The sequence below is a fragment of the Protopterus annectens genome, chromosome 9.part0 (genome assembly GCF_019279795.1).
Source record: "Protopterus annectens isolate FY-2018-M chromosome 9.part0, PAN1.0, whole genome shotgun sequence".
In the NCBI taxonomy this organism is placed as follows: Eukaryota; Metazoa; Chordata; order Ceratodontiformes; family Protopteridae; genus Protopterus; species Protopterus annectens.
In genome coordinates, this window is record NC_056743.1 from 1890294207 (window position 1) to 1890311689 (window position 17483).

At 43.2% G+C, this 17483-nt stretch overlaps 1 protein-coding gene across 1 annotated transcript in view; it reads right to left on the minus strand.

Moving 5' to 3' along the window:
• The window catches only part of LOC122812307 (complement C3-like), a 2177376-nt gene that overhangs the window by 88348 nt on the left and 2071545 nt on the right, over nt 1-17483 (minus strand). The window contains exon 40 of the mRNA XM_044084710.1: nt 6394-6529. Within this exon, the coding sequence (XP_043940645.1) occupies nt 6394-6529 (136 nt within the window). The remainder of the gene's footprint in view (nt 1-6393; nt 6530-17483) is intronic.

Sequence of the window (17483 nt, forward strand, 5' to 3'; positions counted from 1 at the left end):
ATTGGATCTGGACATTAATGTAACCTGTACTCTAAACCTAACTCAGGAACACCTGCACACCAGTAAATCTCTCCCCTTACCTAACCTTTACTCTAACACTAACCCAGTAACACCTGCACAACATTGAATCCATCCCTTACCTAACCCTCACTCTAACCCTAACTCGTGAACACCTGCACATCACTGAATCTATTCCCCTATCTAACCATTACTCTAACACTAACTCACGAACACCTGCACATCACTGAATCTATCCTCTTACCTAACCCTTCCTATAACTCTAGCTTGCGAACACCTGCACAACACTGAATCTATCCCCTTACCTAACCCTTCGTCTAACTCTAACTCATGAACACCTGCGCGACACTGAATCTATCCCCTTACCTAACCCTTCGTCTAACTCTAACTCACGAACACCTGCGCGACACTGAATCTATCCCCTTACCTAACCCTTCGTCTAACTCTAACTCATGAACACCTGCGCGACACTGAATCTATCCCCTTACCTAACCCTTCGTCTAACTCTAACTCATGAACACCTGCGCGACACTGAATCTATCCCCTTACCTAACCCTTCGTCTAACTCTAACTCATGAACACCTGCGCGACACTGAATCTATCCCCTTACCTAACCCTTCGTCTAACTCTAACTCACGAACACCTGCACCGCACTGAATCTATCCCCTTACCTAACCATTACTCTAAACCTAAGTCATGAACACATGCAGAACAGTGAATCTGTCCCCTTACCTAACCCTTCGTCTAACTCTAACTCATGAACACCTGCGCGACACTGAATCTATCCCCTTACCTAACCCTTCGTCTAACTCTAACTCACGAACACCTGCACCACACTGAATCTATCCCCTTACCTAACCCTTACTCTAACCCTAACTCATGAACACCTGCACAACATTGGATCTGGACATTAATGTAACCTGTACTCTAAACCTAACTCAGGAACACCTGCACAGCAGTAAATCTATCCCCTTACCTAACCTTTACTCTAAGCCTAAGTCATGAACACATGCAGAACAGTGAATCTGTCCCCTTACCTAACCCTTCGTCTAACTCTAGCTCACGAACACCTGCACCGCACTGAATCTATCCCCTTACCTAACCATTACTCTAAACCTAAGTCATGAACACATGCACAACATCTGATCTGTCCCCTTACCTAATCCTTACTCTAACCCTAACTCATGAACACCTGCACATCACTGAATCTATTCCCCTATCTAACCTTTACTCTAACACTAACTCACGAACACCTGCGCGACACTGAATCTATCCCCTTACCTAACCCTTCGTCTAACTCTAACTCATGAACACCTGCACAACATTGGATCTGGACATTAATGTAACCTGTACTCTAAACCTAACTCAGGAACACCTGCACAGCAGTAAATCTATCCCCTTACCTAACCTTTACTCTAAGCCTAAGTCATGAACACATGCAGAACAGTGAATCTGTCCCCTTACCTAACCCCTTACCTAACCTCTAACTCATGAACACCTGCACGACACTGAATCTATCCCTTACCTAACCCTTTACTCTAACTCTAACTCATGAACACCTGCACGACACTGAATCTATCCCTTACCTAACCCTTCTACTAACTCTAAACTCCAGAACACCTGCATCACAGCATCTATCCCCTTACCTAACCCTTCATCTAACTCTAACTCATGAACACCTGCGCGACATTGAATCTATCCCCTTACCTAACCCTTCGTCTAACTCTAACTCACGAACACCTGCGCGACACTGAATCTATCCCCTTACCTAACCCTTCGTCTAACTCTAACTCACGAACACCTGCACCACACTGAATCTATCCCCTTACCTAACCATTACTCTAAACCTAAGTCATGAACACATGCAGAACAGTGAATCTGTCCCCTTACCTAACCCTTCGTCTAACTCTAGCTCACGAACACCTGCGTGACACTGAATCTATCCCCTTACCTAACCCTAACTCTCTAACAAATGCACAACATCTGATCTGTCCCCTTACCTAAACCTTACTCTAACCCTAAGTCATGAACACCTGCACAATACTGAATCTATCCTCTTACCTAACCATTAGTCTAACCTTAACTCACCAACACTGGCACAATACCAAATCTATCCCCTTACCTATCCCTTACTCTAAGTCCAATTCACAAAGACCTGCACAAAACTGAATCTATCCACTTACCTAACCTATACTATAATCTACCCCCCCAAATACCTGCCCAACACTGAATCTCTCCCCTTACCTAACCCTTACTTCAACATTAACCCACTAACACCTGTACAACACTACACCTATCCCCTTACCTAGCCCTTAATCTAACCCTAACTCAAAAACACCTGCACATCACTGAATTGATCCCTTTATAGGTTCATAGGTTCATAAGTAGGTACTAGGCTATCTGCCCGAGGACATTTATAAGCCTAGCCAGGGTGTGTCAGCTTTTGCTGCCCCATTGATTAATTAACTGAGCCTCTGTCAAGAAGAGCCAATGAAGTGATCTCAGGGGTCTATTTTCTGTTACCCATCCACTTGTCAAGGTTTCTCTTGAAGAGTGTTAGGGAGGGGCTCTGCTTAATGTAGTTAGGAATTTTGTTCCAAAGCGTGGGGAGTCTCTGTGACAGGAATCTATCCCTCTAGCATGTTCTATTTATTGCTGTGGTGAGGTTTAGCTCACTAGAGTGAGTGGCTCGCAGTGACTTGGATTTCTTTAGGTGGAGCATGTCCATCAATTCTGAGTTGGACATGGCTTTGTAAGTCAGGCAGAGATCACCTCTGAGTAAGCGATACGCCACTGAGTACAGCCGGTGTTTTTCCAGTCGAGCTGCATAAGACATATGTCTGAGACCAGTAATCCTCTTGGTGAGGTACTTTTGTGGTCTTTCCAGCTGTTGGAAGTGTCTTGTGAGGTACATCCCAAACGGGGCGTTGTACTCAATGATGGGTCTGATGAGTGATGAGTAGAGGGGCACTATAACCTCTATTTCTAGAGGCAAACCCTTTAGTAATTAGATGGGCTACATATAAGGATTTCCTAACTGCTTTGACAATATGATTGTCAAAGGAGAGATTACTATCTACCTGGGTTCCCAGATCTCTTATTACCTCTTCTGTATTAAGGGGGCTGCCACCTATGTGGTACATCATGGGTGTTTTGTTTTCCCCAAACGGGATGACTATGCATATTTTGGCATTTAGCTTGAGACCATGACTTTGACACCAGGCATCCGTCTCAGTAAGGCCCTTTTGGAGAATGTCTGTGTCAGCCGGTGAGTCAATTATGACTGCCAGTTTGCAGACATTGGCGAACTTGGTTAGCCAATAGTCCTCCTGTGTTTGCCTGTACATCTGAGAAGTATATACCGAACAGTAGGGGTCCCAGGACCGAGCCTTGTGGGACACTGTGACCCGTTTAGAGTCGGACCTGGAGCCCACTATTCTTACCGTGTGAGTTCTGTCTGTAAGCCAGTTAGCAACCCACCTCATGACGTAGGGGTTTATGTTCAGGCTGGTGAGTTTTTCTATAATTCCCGAGTGGGGAATGGTGTCAAAAGCCTTGGTGAGGTCAAGGTAGGCTGTGTGAGCTACCTTACCCTCATCTATGGCCTTGGTGACTGTCTTGAAGAGATCAACCAGGTTTAGTAGGCATGATCTGCCCTTAGCAAAGCCAAACTGGGTCAGGTCAAGTGTTTGGAGGTTCCCAATGTCTTTGTTAATGAGTTCCATGATGATGCACTCCATAGCCTTGCAGACCAGGCTAGTCAGGCTTATGGGGTGATAGTTACCAGGGTCAGTTGTGGCACCTCCTTTGTGGAGAGGAATAACCGTTGCTGTGCGCCATTCTATGGGCATGTAGCCTGTGGAGAGGCTGAGGTTGAACAGTGTGTTTAGGTGGGGGGTTAGTTAGTTCTGTAGTTTGTGCAAGATGCAGCCTGGGACACCATCTGGCCCCACTGATGCTGTGCTTTTGGCTTTTGAAAGGGCTGTTTTCACCTGTATGTCTATGATTTCTGGGACACTACACTTTTCCGGTATTGTTGTGGGCCCTTTCGGGGGTGAGAGGAGGTTGAAGTTTGCACTGAATCTATTTGCCAGGATGATGGCAATATCAGTGGGTCCAGTATATTTTGTGCTATTTTGCACTAGCTCAGAGCATATCTGTGAGTTGCCACTTAGATTCTTGACATAGCTAAAGAAGGTTTTGTGGTTATCTTTCGAATCCTTGGCTATTTTTCTTTCGAAGTTAGCCTTGGAGGATTTTATGACGGACCTTAGTTTCTTACTGATACTGATCAGGGATGTCTTTCCTTCTTGGGATTTGCTTTTTTTCTAAACTAGTTTCCTCCTTCTATTGTATAGCCTGTTTATGGCAAGGGACCACCTGGCTGGTTTCCTTCTCTTAGGGGAGTGAGTCTTGGTTTTGATAGGGATGGCACGGTCCATGTATCCTTGTAGGTGCTCATAGAGTGCATTTGTAAAGGTTTCTAAATCTTGGGCAGCATTATCCTTTAGCATGGGGGCTGTAAAACTTACCACCTCTGTCTTAAGTAAGGTGAAGTTTGCTTTAGAAAAGTTTTTTACTCTGGTCTCCTTAGTTGGGGGTGGTGGCGGGGTGTGGACATCCAGAGTGATTAGTTTATGGTCTGATCTAACCAGTGATGGGTTGACTTCTGGTGTGGAACACCTGTCGCCCATGTTGGAGATGACCAGGTCCAATATGTTTTCACCTCTGGTAGGGGAGTTTACCAGCTGATCCAGGACATTTGAGTTGATAAATTCCAGGAAGCGCTGGACCTGGGAGCTTGTACTTGAGTAGTTTTCCCAGTTAATGGTAGAGTAATTGAAATCGCCCAATATCAGGGTGTTTGGTAGGACTTTCATGTTTTTCAGTGTCTCCAGAAAGGCAGAGTGGTGGTCCTGGGTCATGGAGGGTGATCTGTAGCAGGCCACAATTTGCATTGCAGATTTTCCTGATGTTAGTTGCACATGGATGATCTTGGGGATATCATGCTGCGCCACTAACCTGAAGGTGTGGGTATCCTTGATGAATATGGATACACCCCCTCTTTTTGTGTTTTGGTCCATGTTCTGTGGCCGAAATGTGTGGTATGAGTTGTAGCCTGGTAGTGCTGGGGTGATCTGTGGAGCCTTGAACCAGGTTTCAGTTACTGAACAGATGTCGACGTTCTCTATACTGAGGAGTGCTTCGAGCGCATGCATTTTGAGATTTAAACTCCTGGCATTGAGTAGCATAACCCTCATTTTTTTTGTGCTGTTTACGGAGGTGGGTTTGACTTTTGAGCCATGCATAAAAAAGGCACTATGGGGGCAGCAACAGCCTTGGCCAGTATTTGAAAGCCTAGGGGTGACAGGTGCAAGCTGTCTCTTGCTAACCCTACCTCACGAACACCTGCACAACACTGACTCTATCCCCTTACCTACCCTTACTGTCACTCTAACCCATGAACACCTGTAAAACACTGACTTTATCCCCTTACCTGACCCTTACTCTAACCGTAGGTCATGAACAGCTGCACATATACTGAATCTGTCCCCTTACCTAATCCTTACTCTAACCCTAACTCACGAATACCTGCACATCACTGAATCGATCTCCTTACATAACACTTAGTCTAACCCTAACTCACACACACACCTGTACAACACTGAATCTATCCCTTTACCTAACTCTTACTCTCAGTGTAACTCATGGACATCTGCACAACACTAAATCTATCCCTTACCTAACCCTACCTCCCAAACACCCGCCCAGCACTGAATCTCTCCTGTTACGTAACACTTACTGTAACAGTAACTCACGAACACCTGTACAACACTGACTTTATCCCCTTACCTAACCCTTACTCTAACCCTGGCTCACAAACACATGCACATCCACACTAAACAACAATAGTATAATGTTTCTAAAAATAAAAAATAAAAAAATGGCTTTACTACTACTTTGTTACACTGGATAAAACAATATTCAGAGATTCCACCACTTAACAAAACCTTCACTTGATTAATATTTCATCTTAACAAAACCTTCACTTGATTAATATTTCATCTTAACAAAACCTTCACTTGATTAATATTTCAGGGGAAGAAACTTTTTGGTAAATGCAACATACAACCATAGAAATGTTATCCATATTACATATGTATGCCCAGGTATCACTTCTTCCACACATGCATATATACAGCTGTCTTTCTGTCTGTCTATCTATCTATGTATCTATATCTGCATCAAATGTAGATCCTTCTACAGAAGCGTACTTCACAATTTAACTTATTTTGATTCTGACTGCACGTGTATTTATGAAATGCCAGTAAAAAGTACAGAAATGCTAGTTTTCATATTTACTTCATGACTTACTTGTTTTGTAAATTCCAGAGGTCATCTTTTTGTCCCATGATCACATAATGATTGCCAACCATGAAGTTAAGAGACTCCCTGCAGTTTGAGTGAGTGATGAAAGTCTTCTGTGATCCAATCTGTGCTTCGTCACTCCCTGTAAGAGATTGTAATGTTAGCAACTAATGCATCTAAAGACCAAAGCTACATAGACAGTGCAGTGATTACATTAAACACACTTTCATTTCTTTTTCTGTAACTGAAGACAAGTCATCCTTTATCAGTCCTCAAGGCCAGACTTATGTGTTATCCTCTTTTGTGTGCAAGTATATAAGCAGGAAAACAGTGCTGGAATAAACTATACCAGATGGTACATATTAATGAGTCTGTTCTCACTGCACATTCATCAGCTTTGCACTTGACTTCATACATGCTTTTAGTTTGTTGTTGGTTTCATGGCATACTGTAGCTGGGGGAAAGCTCTGACTATGTCACAGATGATACAGGTTTGATTAATCATCCCAGCTGTGCTACATATGATCTAGATTTGATTAGTGATCCCGGCACTGAAGTGCACAGGCAGGGAAGTATGGGAGTGAGTGGTCGATGCCAACTCATACATTCATGAGAGGAGTTGGTACTGGTTCTTCTGCAAGGGAACCACATGAGGAGACACCTCACATGTGCCCTATCTGCATGGCAGTGGGACAGTACATGGTCAGCCCAGATAATGAGTGCATCACAGTCTGGACACCCTTGGCAAGTGGGTGTACAAATGCATGCATTTAGCTGGACTCAGCAAAGTGGGTATTCTCCCATGCATGCCAGTCAGGCAGGGGGATGTGATCAGAAGAATACTAAATCTACCTCAGATTTACAAAATGATACAGGCCAAGATTATTTCTTCCATTATCCAGCATTGTGGAATATGTGCAGGAAGGGAAAAAATGCAAGGGCTAATAAAAGATGGATGGGTCGCTTGATGTGTTCAAGAAAGAAACAGGAGCCAGAAGCATACACAAATACTGCATTCTTTTCAGTATAAATATATTTTGTGCTTGTTAACCTATTGGCATAGTTTTATTATGTGAAAAACATAACCATACTTAGAAATATGATTTAAAACTATCTACTAAGATGGACTAGAACTTATATAAAAATAAAAAAAAGGAGGCAGACATTGTTATAATGGAACAAGGAGGCAGGCATTGTTATAATGGAGCAAGGAAGCAGCCATTGTTATAATGGAATAAGGAGGCAGGCATTGTTATAAGGGAACAAGGCGGCAGGCATTGTTATAATAGAACAAAGAGGCAGGCATTGTTACAATGGAACAAGGAGGCAGGCATTGTTATAATGGAACAAGGAGGCAGGCATTGCTATAATGGAACAAGGAGGCAGGAATTGTTAGAATGGAACAAGAAAGCAGGCATTGTTATAATGGAACAAGGCGGCAGGCATTGTTATAATGGAACAAATAGGCAGGCATTGTTACAATGGAACAAGGAGGCAGGCATTGTTATAATGGAACAAGGAGGCAGGCATTGCTATAATGGAACAAGGAGGCAGACATTGTTATAAAGGAACAAGGAGGCAGGCAGTGTTATAATGGAACAAGGAGGCAGGCATTGTTATAAAGGAAGAAGTAGGCAGGCACTGCTATAATAGAACAAGGAGGCAGACATTATTATAATGGAACAAGGAGGCAAGCATTGTTATAATGGAACAAGGAGGCAGGCATTATTATAATGGAACAAGGGAGCAGGCATTGCTATAAAGGAACAAGGAGGCAGGCATTGCTATAATAGAACAAGGAGTCAGGCATTGTTAGAATGGAACAAGGAAGCAGGCATTGTTATAATGGAACAAGGAGGTAGGCATTGTTATAATGGAACAAGGAGGCAGGCATTGTAATAATGGAACAAGTTGGCAGGCATTGTTATAATGAAACAAGGAGGCAGGCATTGTTATAATGGAACAAGGAGGCAGGCATTGTTATAATGGAAGAAGTAGGCAGGCACTGCTATAATAGAACAAGGAGGCAGAAATTGTTATAATGGAACAAGGAGGCAAGCATTGTTATAATGGAACAAGGAGGCAGGCATTATTATAATGGAACAAGGGAGCAGGCATTGCTATAAAGGAACAAGGAGGCAGGCATTGCTATAATAGAACAAGGAGGCAGGCATTGTTAGAATGGAACAAGGAAGCAGGCATTGTTATAATGGAACAAGGAGGTAGGCATTGTTATAATGGAACAAGGAGGCAGGCATTGTAATAATGGAACAAGTTGGCAGGCATTGTTATAATGAAACAAGGAGGCAGGCATTGTTATAATGGAACAAGGAGGCAGGCATTGTAATAATGGAACAAGGAGGCAGGCATTGTTATAATGGAACAAGGAGACAGGCATTGTTATAATGGAACAATGAGGCAGGCATTGTTATAATGGAACAAGGAGGCAGGCATTGTTATAATGGAACAAGAATGCAGGCATTGCTATAATGGAACGAGGAGGCAGGCATTGTTATAATGGAACAAGGAGGCAGGCATTGTTATAATGGGACAAGGAGACAGGCATTGTTATAATGGAACAAGGGGGCAGGCATTGTTATAATAGAACATGGAGGCAGGCATTGTTATAGGAGGCAGGCATTGCTATAATGGAACAAGGAGGCAGGCATTGTTATAATGGAACAAGGAGGCAGGCATTGTTATAATGGAATAAGGAGGCAGACATTGTTATAATGGAACAAGGAGGCAGGCATTGTTATAATGGAGCAAGGAAGCAGCCATTGTTATAATGGAATAAGGAGGCAGGCATTGTTATAATGGAACAAGGTGGCAGGCATTGTTATAATAGAACAAAGAGGCAGGCATTGTTACAATGGAACAAGGAGGCAGGCATTGTTATAATGGAACAAGGAGGCAGGCATTGCTATAATGGATTGACTTTTTCGAAACAGTCACCAAAGCCATTGATGAGGGAAAGGCAGTCCATACAGCCTACCGAAGGATGGCCGAAGGCCTTGATACAATACCGCGGGTATCATTGAAAAAACTCATTAAATGTTAACCAAACATCACATACATCACAAGATGGTGGCTGAGTGACTGAACCCACAGGGTCAGGTTGCTGTCAGATCAGACTCAAAGCCTGCAGACTCAAGTACCCACACAGGGCCGCCTGGAGGCTCTGCCTGTTTGGCATCTACTTTCCGAGTACTCTTCAGCACGGAGGGTTATGGCTGAAACAAAGTTTGCGAATGAAGCTACAAACTGAAGACTGAGTAGAAAACACATGCACATCAACACTCCAGCAGATATCAGAAGGAGAAACTGGATAACTGAATTAGCCGAGCCCTGGCCTAAGGCCCTCAAAAGTTAAATGCCAAATGCACCCGCCGGGAAAAACAAAAGGCAGTTAAGCTACCAAATAATGCAATATCCACCACTGGAGCATAGAATCAGGGACACAGGGGACCCAGGTTGATAGTTAGTAGTAGTTGACACCCGTAACAGCTAAAGTAGTTAGGAAGACCTTCTACATTTGCCACCTACATTGAAGGGATCTCATCTCTCTAGAAAAGGGGAGGTCATAGTCTCCCTACACTCATCATCTCACCCTCATCAGACTGGCCTGTTGTCCCATGTGAGATATATCTGACCCGACACTTGCAGCAGCTGGAGGGCACAAGTTCCCTCACCAAAAAGGATACAAAAGGTCTCAAAAATCTGTCTCTGCTGCCCGACTGAAAAGAAGAGCTGCTCTAAACCAGTAAACACACTCTTAACTCAGAGGTGACAGGGCCTTTGAGGCCAGATACAAAGGCCATGTCAAGATAGAATATGCTTCACCTCAAAAATCTAGATCCCGTCAGAAGGCGAGAGTGAGGCGAGACACCTACCTCGAGCTAATAATGGGGCCAGCTGGGAGGGATAGGTCATCACCCAAAGAGACTATGTGGAATAAAATCCCGGTATATGTGAGATAGGGCACCTCGCTGGCCGCTGGGAGAATTCATCTTGAATCTTGGATGGGAGATGTAGATATAGAATATACTGGGATCACCTCAGTCAACAGGGGAAGCACAGCAAAATAATGGTAATTCAACCCATAGGGCAGGGTGGTAAGCCACAAAACTATGGGCTAGGCTTGTAAATGCCCTCGGGCAGATAGCCTAGTATAAACCTATGAACCTATGAACCTATGAACAAGGAGGCAGGCATTGTTAGAATGGAACAAGAAAGCAGGCATTGTTATAATGGAACAAGGCAGCAGGCATTGTTATAATGGAACAAATAGGCAGGCATTGTTACAATGGAACAAGGAGGCAGGCATTGTTATAATGGAACAAGGAGGCAGGCATTGCTATAATGGAACAAGGAGGCAGACATTGTTATAAAGGAACAAGGAGGCAGGCAGTGTTATAATGGAACAAGGAGGCAGGCATTGTTATAAAGGAAGAAGTAGGCAGGCACTGCTATAATAGAACAAGGAGGCAGACATTATTATAATGGAACAAGGAGGCAAGCATTGTTATAATGGAACAAGGAGGCAGGCATTATTATAATGGAACAAGGGAGCAGGCATTGCTATAAAGGAACAAGGAGGCAGGCATTGCTATAATAGAACAAGGAGTCAGGCATTGTTAGAATGGAACAAGGAAGCAGGCATTGTTATAATGGAACAAGGAGGTAGGCATTGTTATAATGGAACAAGGAGGCAGGCATTGTAATAATGGAACAAGTTGGCAGGCATTGTTATAATGAAACAAGGAGGCAGGCATTGTTATAATGGAACAAGTAGGCAGGCATTGTTATAATGGAAGAAGTAGGCAGGCACTGCTATAATAGAACAAGGAGGCAGAAATTGTTATAATGGAACAAGGAGGCAAGCATTGTTATAATGGAACAAGGAGGCAGGCATTATTATAATGGAACAAGGGAGCAGGCATTGCTATAAAGGAACAAGGAGGCAGGCATTGCTATAATAGAACAAGGAGGCAGGCATTGTTAGAATGGAACAAGGAAGCAGGCATTGTTATAATGGAACAAGGAGGTAGGCATTGTTATAATGGAACAAGGAGGCAGGCATTGTAATAATGGAACAAGTTGGCAGGCATTGTTATAATGAAACAAGGAGGCAGGCATTGTTATAATGGAACAAGGAGGCAGGCATTGTAATAATGGAACAAGGAGGCAGGCATTGTTATAATGGAACAAGGAGACAGGCATTGTTATAATGGAACAATGAGGCAGGCATTGTTATAATGGAACAAGGAGGCAGGCATTGTTATAATGGAACAAGACTGCAGGCATTGCTATAATGGAACGAGGAGGCAGGCATTGTTATAATGGAACAAGGAGGCAGGCATTGTTATAATGGGACAAGGAGACAGGCATTGTTATAATGGAACAAGGGGGCAGGCATTGTTATAATAGAACATGGAGGCAGGCATTGTTATAGGAGGCAGGCATTGCTATAATGGAACAAGGAGGCAGGCATTGTTATAATGGAACAAGGAGGACAGGCATTGTTATAATGGAACAAGGAGGCAGGCATTGTTATAATGGAACAAGGAGGTGGGCATTGTTATAATGGAACAAGGAGGCAGGAATTGTTATAATGGAACAAGGTGGCAGGCATTGTTATAATGGAACAAGGAGGCAGGCATTGTTACAATGGAACAAGGAGGCAGGCATTGTTATAATGGAACAAGGAGGCAGGCATTGCTATAATGGAACAAGGAGGCAGGCAGTGATATAATGGAACAAGGAGGCAGGCATTGTTATAATGGAAGAAGTAGGCAGGCATTGGTATAATAGAACAAGGAGGCAGACATTGTTATAATGGAACAAGGAGGCAGGCATTGTTATAATGAAACAAGGAGGCAGGCATTGTTAGAATGGAACAAGGAGGCAGGCATTGTTATAATAGAACAAGGAGGCAGACATTGTTATAATGGAACAAGGAGGCAGGCATTATTATAATGGAACAAGGGAGCAGGCATTGCTATAAAGGAACAAGGAGGCAGGCATTGCTATAATAGAACAAGGAGGCATGCATTGTTAGAATGGAACAATGAAGCAGGCATTGTTATAATGGAACAAGGAGACAGGCATTGTTATAATGGAACAAGGAGGCAGGCATTGTAATATTGGAACAAGTTGGCAGGCATTGTTACAATGAAACAAGGATGCAGGCATTGTTATAGTGGAACAAGGAGGCAGGCATTGTTATAATGGAACAAGGAGGCAGGCATTGTAATAATGGAACAAGGAGGCAGGCATTGTTATAATGGAACAAGGAGACAGGCATTGTTATAATGGAACAATGAGGCAGGCATTGTTATAATGGAACAAGGAGGCAGGCATTGTTATAATGGACCAAGGTGGCAGGCATTGTTATAATGGGACAAGGAGGCAGGCATTGTTATAATGGAACAAGGAGGCAGGCATTGTTATAATGGAACAAGGAGGCAGGCATTGTTATAATGGAACAAGGAGGCAGGCATTGTTATAATGGAATAAGGAGGCAGGCATTGTTATAATGGAACAAGGAGGCAGGCATTGTTATAATGGAACAAGGAGGCAGGCATTGTTATAATGGAACAAGGAGGCAGGCATTGTTATAATGGAACAAGAATGCAGGCATTGCTATAATGGAACGAGGAGGCAGGCATTGTTATAATGGAACAAGGAGGCAGGCATTGTTATAATGGAACAAGGAGGCAGGCATTGTTATAATGGGACAAGGAGACAGGCATTGTTATAATGGAACAAGGAGGCAGGCATTGTTATAATAGAACAAGGAGGCAGGCATTGTTATAGGAGGCAGGCATTGCTATAATGGAACAAGGAGGCAGGCATTGTTATAATGGAACAAGGAGGACAGGCATTGTTATAATGGAACAAGGAGGCAGGCATTGTTATAATGGAACAAGGAGGCAGGCATTGTTATAATGGAACAAGGAGGCAGGAATTGTTATAATGGAACAAGGTGGCAGGCATTGTTATAATGGAACAAGGAGGAATGCATTGTAATATTGGAACAAGATGGCAGGCTTTGTTATAATGAAACAAGGAGGCAGGCATTGTTATAGTGGAACAAGGAGGCAGGCATTGTTATAATGGAACAAGGAGGCAGGCATTGTAATAATGGAACAAGGAGGCAGGCATTGTTATAATGGAACAAGGAGACAGGCATTGCTATAATGGAACAATGAGGCAGGCATTGTTATAATGGAACAAGGAGGCAGGCATTGTTATAATGGAACAAGGTGGCAGGCATTGTTATAATGGGACAAGGAGGCAGGCATTGTTATAATGGAACAAGGAGGCAGGCAATGTTATAATGGAACAAGGAGGCAGGCATTTTTATAATGGAACAAGGAGGCAGGCATTGTTATAATGGAATAAGGAGGCAGGCATTGTTATAATGGAACAAGGAGGCAGGCATTGTTATAATGGAACAAGGAGGCAGGCATTGTTATAATGGAACAAGGAGGCAGGCATTGTTATAATGGAACAAGAATGCAGGCATTGCTATAATGGAACGAGGAGGCAGGCATTGTTATAATGGAACAAGGATGCAGACATTGTTATTATGGAACAAGGAGGCAGGCATTGTTATAATGGAACAAGGAGGCAGGCATTGTTATAATGGAGCAAGGAAGCAGCCATTGTAATAATGGAATAAGGAGGCAGGCATTGTTATAATGGAACAAGGCGGCAGGCATTGTTATAATGGAACAAGGAGGCAGGCATTGTTATAATGGAACAAGGAGGCAGGCATTGTTATAATGGAACAAGGAGGCAGGCATTGTTATAATGGAACAAGGAGGCAGGCATTGTTATAATGGAACAAGGAGGCAGGCATTGTTATAATGGAACAAGGAGGCAGGCATTGTTATAATGGAACAAGGAGGCAGGCATTGTTATAATGGAACAAGGAGGCAGGCATTGTTATAATGGAACAAGGAGGCAGGCATTGTTATAATGGAACAAGGAGGCAGGCATTGTTATAATGGAACAAGGAGGCAGGCATTGTTATAATGGAACAAGGAGGCAGGCATTGTTATAATGGAACAAGGAGGCAGGCATTGTTATAATGGAACAAGGAGGCAGGCATTGTTATAATGGAACAAGGAGGCAGGCATTGTTATAATGGAACAAGGAGGCAGGCATTGTTATAATGGAACAAGGAGGCAGGCATTGTTATAATGGAACAAGGAGGCAGGCATTGTTATAATGGAACAAGGAGGCAGGCATTGTTATAATGGAACAAGGAGGCGAGCATTGTTATAATGGAACAAGGAGGCAGGCATTGTTATAATGGAACAAGGAGGCAGGCATTGTTATAATGGAACAAGGAGGCAGGCATTGTTATAATGGAACAAGGAGGCAGGCATTGTTATAATGGAACAAGGAGGCAGGCATTGTTATAATGGAACAAGGAGGCAGGCATTGTTACAATGGAACAAGGAGGCAGGCATTGTTATAATGGAACAAGGAGGCAGGCATTGCTATAATGGAACAAGGAGACAGGCATTGTTATAATGGAACAATGAGGCAGGCATTGTTATAATGGAACAAGGAGGCAGGCATTGTTATAATGGAACAAGGAGGCAGGCATTGTTATAATGGAACAAGGAGGCAGGCATTGTTAGAATGGAACAAGGAGGCAGGCATTGTTATAATAGAACAAGGAGGCAGACATTGTTATAATGGAACAAGGAGGCAGGCATTATTATAATGGAACAAGGAGGCAGGCATTGTTATAATGGAACAAGGGAGCAGGCATTGTTATAATGGAACAAGGAGGCAGGCATTGCTATAATGGAACAAGGAGGCAGGCATTGTTATAATGGAACAAGGAGGCAGGCATTGTTATAATGGAACAAGGAGGTAGGCATTGTTATAATGGAACAAGGAGGCAGGCATTGCTATAATGGAACAAGGAGGCAGGCATTGTTATAATGGAACAAGGAGGCAGGCATTGTTATAATGGAACAAGGAGGCAGGCATTGTTATAATGGAACAAGTAGGCAGGCATTGCTATAATGGAACAAGGAGGCAGGCATTGTTATAATGGAACAAGGAGGCAGGCATTGTTATAATGGAACAAGGAGGCAGGCATTATTATAATGGAACAAGGAGGCAGGCATTGCTATAATGGAACAAGGAGGCAGGCATTGCTATAATGGAACAAGGAGGCAGGCATTGTTATAATGGAACAAGGAGGCAGGCATTGTTATAATGGAACAAGGAGGTAGGCATTGTTATAATGGAACAAGGAGGCAGGCATTGTTATAATGGAACAAGGAGGCAGGCATTGTTATAATGGAACAAGGAGGCAGGCATTGTTATAATGGAACAAGGAGGCAGGCATTGTTATAATGGAACAAGGAGGCAGGCATTGCTATAATGGAACAAGGAGACAGGCATTGTTATAATGGAACAATGAGGCAGGCATTGTTATAATGGAACAAGGAGGCAGGCATTGTTATAATGGAACAAGGAGGCAGGCATTGTTATAATGGAACAAGGAGGCAGGCATTGTTATAATGGAACAAGGAGGCAGGCATTGTTATAATGGAACAAGGAGGCAGGCATTGTTATAATGGAACAAGGAGGCAGGCATTGTTATAATGGAACAAGGAGGCAGGCATTGTTATAATGGAACAAGGAGGCAGGCATTGTTATAATGGAACAAGGAGGCAGGCATTGTTATAATGGAACAAGGAGGCAGGCATTGTTATAATGGAACAAGGAGGCAGGCATTGTTATAATGGAACAAGGAGGCAGGCATTGTTATAATGGAACAAGGAGGCAGGCATTGTTATAATGGAACAAGGAGGCAGGCATTGTTATAATGGAACAAGGAGGCAGGCATTGTTATAATGGAACAAGGAGGCAGGCATTGTTATAATGGAACAAGGAGGCAGGCATTGTTATAATGGAACAAGGAGGCAGGCATTGTTATAATGGAACAAGGAGGCAGGCATTGTTATAATGGAACAAGGAGGCAGGCATTGTTATAATGGAACAAGGAGGCAGGCATTGTTATAATGGAACAAGGAGGCAGGCATTGTTATAATGGAACAAGGAGGCAGGCATTGTTATAATGGAACAATGAGGCAGGCATTGTTATAATGGAACAAGGAGGCAGGCATTGTTAGAATGGAACAAGGAGGCAGGCATTGTTATAATAGAACAAGGAGGCAGGCATTGTTATAATGGAACAAGGAGGCAGGCATTGTTATAATGGAACAAGGAGGCAGGCATTGTTATAATGGAACAAGGAGGCAGGCATTGTTATAATGGAACAAGGAGGCAGGCATTGTTATAATGGAACAAGGAGGCAGGCATTGTTATAATGGAACAAGGAGGCAGGCATTGTTATAATGGAACAAGGAGGCAGGCATTGTTATAATGGAACAAGGAGGCAGGCATTGTTATAATGGAACAAGGAGGCAGGCATTGTTATAATGGAACAAGGAGGCAGGCATTGTTATAATGGAACAAGGAGGCAGGCATTGTTATAATGGAACAAGGAGGCAGGCATTGTTATAATGGAACAAGGAGGCAGGCATTGTTATAATGGAACAAGGAGGCAGGCATTGTTATAATGGAACAAGGAGGCAGGCATTGTTATAATGGAACAAGGAGGCAGGCATTGTTATAATGGAACAAGGAGGCAGGCATTGTTATAATGGAACAAGGAGGCAGGCATTGTTATAATGGAACAAGGAGGCAGGCATTGTTATAATGGAACAAGGAGGCAGGCATTGTTATAATGGAACAAGGAGGCAGGCATTGTTATAATGGAACAAGGAGGCAGGCATTGTTATAATGGAACAAGGAGGCAGGCATTGTTATAATGGAACAAGGAGGCAGGCATTGTTATAATGGAACAAGGAGGCAGGCATTGTTATAATGGAACAAGGAGGCAGGCATTGTTATAATGGAACAAGGAGGCAGGCATTGTTATAATGGAACAAGGAGGCAGGCATTGTTATAATGGAACAAGGAGGCAGGCATTGTTATAATGGAACAAGGAGGCAGGCATTGTTATAATGGAACAAGGAGGCAGGCATTGTTATAAT